Source organism: Branchiostoma belcheri, unplaced genomic scaffold (genome assembly GCF_001625305.1).
Source record: "Branchiostoma belcheri isolate BF01 breed outbred unplaced genomic scaffold, Haploidv18h27 scaffold1304, whole genome shotgun sequence".
Classification (NCBI taxonomy): Eukaryota; Metazoa; Chordata; class Leptocardii; order Amphioxiformes; family Branchiostomatidae; genus Branchiostoma; species Branchiostoma belcheri.
Window position 1 is genome coordinate 1 of NW_017802719.1, and position 3,975 is coordinate 3,975.

The 3,975-nt window shown below is 42.3% G+C and overlaps 2 protein-coding genes across 2 annotated transcripts; one reads left to right on the forward strand and one right to left on the reverse strand.

The window, feature by feature from the left end:
* Nucleotides 1-158: 158 nt before the first annotated feature.
* On the forward strand, nucleotides 159-473 carry LOC109464038. Its single transcript, XM_019760956.1, has one exon. The coding sequence runs from the start codon at nucleotides 159-161 to the stop codon at nucleotides 471-473; it is 315 nt and encodes a 104-aa protein (XP_019616515.1).
* Nucleotides 474-547: 74 nt separating this feature from the next.
* On the reverse strand, nucleotides 548-3,099 carry LOC109464039 (the record flags this gene model as incomplete). Its single annotated transcript, XM_019760957.1, has 3 exons — nucleotides 548-571; nucleotides 1,258-1,331; nucleotides 2,201-3,099. Coding segments are annotated over 3 exons (997 nt in total), but the record flags the coding sequence as incomplete, so codon positions are not given.
* Nucleotides 3,100-3,975: the final 876 nt, after the last annotated feature.

Genomic DNA, 3,975 nt, shown 5'->3' on the forward strand with positions numbered 1-3,975 from the left:
CTACCATGCCGATAAAGACAAACCTCCTCCAACCGAGAGTTCAGAGCGACATTCCGAGTAAACTCCAAGAAGCAAAGAAGAGACAGCGCAAGTACTACGACAGACAAGCTAGAGACTTGCCCGATCTCAAGGCTGGCGACATAGTAAGATGCCAACCAATGACCCCAACCGCTAAACAGTGGAAGAAGGCAACAGTGGTAGCGGAGGTTGGGAAGCGATCATATGAGATAAGAACAGAAGACGGAGGCAGCTACCGCAGAAACAGGAGGCACCTACGTAAAACAAACGAGGAAGCCCCAGACATGACCGCCGTGGAGGAAGAAAACAACCCTCCATGTCCAGCACCGACAACACCAGCAGCTGAGACAACAGTGCCAGTGGAACACGCAGCTGCACACGGACAGCCGATGACAACGAGGTCCGGCCGAGTTGTGCAACCACCAGCACACCTGAAGGATTACGTGCGCGCCTGAAGGATTACGTCCGCGAGTGATTAGTATGTAATGCATGCAGTTTTGAAGTAGAACTCGAGGACTGAACTAACAAACTAATGAACTAACAGGAAGAGAACCTGGAAAAGACCAGAAAGCACAAGGACTCTAGTGTGCATAAGAACTGACATGCCAAAGAACTCTAAGGCAAAAGATATGTGAATGTGTAAGATCGGAAAAGATCCATTGAGAGAATGTAACTAAAGAAAAGGGGATGTAACATATGGTAATGTTTAAGCAGCTTACTTAACATAAAGAATAACACGCATGCGTAGCGTCAGACGACAAGAAGAGACGAGCCAGACAGAAGGTCTGAGTTGGTGACTAGAGAATAAACCAAGCCGATTCAAGTATTCCAGCTTGGAGTCACGTTATTGGATTACTACCAAGAGGTAGGGGCACGACAACAGAGTCTAAGAGAAGAGACAAAAGTCGTCGCATCAGCAAAATGAAGAAATCATTACACTAAGGACTCCCTGGATGCTTTTATGGTACTGCAGCAAAAATTGACACTGTGAGTGATGATTGGCATAATCAAATGGCAGTTATGCAAATCAGGGGCTAATTTACGTGATTAACTACAAAACAGTAACAAATTCCCAGTAAACACAAGCAGATAGCAACTTTAAAATGAAGTTTTCATTTGCATTATTGTGAAAATGCTAATACCATAATGACAAATGTTGGGAAGTTTATAATTACAGTGTAGTACTTGACTATACAATTGTCTAGTTGGATTCAGTCAGTTACAACATGTAAGACTTACCAGCATCATCTGTTGTGCCAGGTAAGCCTGCTGCTGAAGCATGGCCTGCTGCATCAAGGCTGGGTTCCCCACACCTGAACAGGCAATACATGTACACATTCACAATCACACACACACAAGCAGTATGACAAATACATGTAAGCTATATAACTATACATTGTCAATATCTATCTATCAATTGAAAGATATTATAGATAAACAATGTAGATTATCAGATAGATATAGATACATACATAGATATAGATATAGATACATACATCTGTGTCCATAATATCACCAGGGTCCATAATATCACCACCTTGAGAAACAGTGTGCTTAAAATATATTTTCACTGCAACATACTTTTGGTATGTACTCCTTCACACTTCAAATGTACATACCTACAATGTGTAGGGTATGTTGCAGTAAAAATATCTTTAAGCACACTATTTCTCAAGGTGGTGATATTATGGACCCTGGTGATATTATGGACACAGATGTAAGATACATTTATTTATGTCCTGGGTGTTCCGGCCCGTGTGATAACTAGCGGTACGGCCCAGGGGTTCTTTACGCATACAGCCCGGGCCTTCCAAATGCTCCATTTTTTTCTTGTTAATATTACGACATTGGGTCCAAGTAAATACTGTAGATCACTCTATATTTGCTGCACATTCATATAATCACATTTTCATATCCTGGATCTATCACAAACTGAACAAATAATTCACCGACTTTCTTTCTTCTGCACCTGCTGCCACCATGAACATATTGTTCCGCAAACATGTAACGTTATATTTTTCTCAGGCCTTGAAATTTTGCTACCACCAAGCAATTTACAGTAAGAAATGCAAAGAGCCTAGGTCTCTAGGGGTGTAAAGAAAATGAAAAAAAAAGGAATGAAAAGGAGCGAAAAGGAAGAAATAGGAGTGAAATGGAATGAAATTGAACTTCTTTCACAAACCTTGCATTAGCCCCATACTTGGCAAGAGTCCCATTCCCATTACTCCTGGTTGCATTCCCATCATGCTATTTGCTGCAGTAAGATCTACATTTTGCCCTGCCATGTTGTGAGTAGTAGAGGTTGTTCCTGTAGTCCCTCCAGCTCCAGGTGGTGCAGGTGCCTGTCCACCTCCCTTCATGTGCACTCCCATACCAGCTGCATCACCAAGATCAGAGCTGTCATCTGACAAGACAGGATTGAACAGTCTGTCCAGGTAGTCATCAAGACCAGACTGGGACAGTTCACTATGGGGGAGAGACTGTCCCCCCACAGAACGGCCTCCAACACTCCTGTGCCTGCTTCTTGCATCTCTCTGTGGTCTCATGCCCATTCTCCTGTTGGATACATGGTGTTGAGGAGTTGATAAAGACGATGCTGGACTCCCGGGGGCCTGGCTGTACCTCTGCCCATCCTCTGCGCCATAGTCTGGTGCAGGTGGCAGTCCATAATCACGAACGGGTAGTTTGTAATCTCCCTGGTATGTCAGATAGTCGCTGGTGTCTGACACATGGACTGGCACTGACTCTTTATCAGCAGCTTGCCACTGAGCAAAGTTATGAACATACTGTTGGGACACTTCTGTGTGCTTTATGGGGCCATCATGTGGATATCCCCTTACTCCAACCTGTAACAGTGGAGAAACCTTGGTGGGGACGTCTGAGAATGATATGTCCACTTCCTCAGCATTGCTCGCCATTTTATCTGATGATACAAGAAAGAATGATTTGCAGACAGGGAATCCAGGTGCCATTTCCATCTCTGCAATGAGATCTAGAACATAGTCGTACCCTGCCAGCTCATACTCCTCTGTTCCATCCTGCAGCACAACAGTCCAGCCCAGGTTCTCATCATGGACCCCTCTGAAGGAAAAACATCTTTTAGTTTCACCTGGTCAAGACATGTGAGTAAGCCTGATCTTGACTTTTATCACTGATTTGGGGGAACGTATATCAAGGTTAAATTTACAATGCAAGCCTATGGCCATGCCAATTTTATTTGTTGCTTAGGCCACACCAATTCAATTTGTTGGTCATCAGATTTTTTCATAAAAAAATATAAATGACAGGTTGAAAAAAAATAAAAACAGGTGTATAGGCTTTCTATGATAGCCCCAAATGCTACAATAGGAGCCATGAATTCAACACAAAAGGCTTGGTTAATATCTTAACAATGAATTTTGAACTTTTTATCAAACTCTGCATTGGATAGATGGAAAAACTGTGGGAACTAGGAAGAATGTAAGGACTTTCCTCAACTGTTGGGGGGCAAAATCTGTGCATTTTTGAGTTGGTTAGAATCTTTTTTTTTTTGCAAACCAGAAAAAAATGAAGAGGCGAATCCGAGACAAACATATCAAATTGGTGTGGCCTTATGGATTTTCAGTGACAGGGCGGGGAAAAATTCCATAATTATGGCACTTCTGTCACCCTGGTATTATTCTAGCCAAGTGGCGTTGACCAATCAGAAGCCCCCATTTCATATTGACTATGACACTATAATGTCACAGTTAGCATGATACAAGTATTGCAAAATCATCCCAAGTTGTGCTTTATTTCACAAGTGTGACTTTGTTGCAGAATAATGCACACTTGAGAGTAAACCATTATGCTAACATTTGTAGCACATTTACTTGTTGAATAGAAACAGTCTTGTCATCAACCAATTCTTAAAGCAGTGCAAAACAAAATAAAGACCATGTCAATGAATTTTGAGCGAAAGGAAAGTATTTCGCGCCA

Excerpts from the sequence above, each read along its gene's own strand:
- LOC109464038 (XM_019760956.1), top strand. The coding sequence starts at position 159 with ATGACCCCAACCGCTAAACAGTGGAAGAAGGCAACAGTGGTAGCGGAG.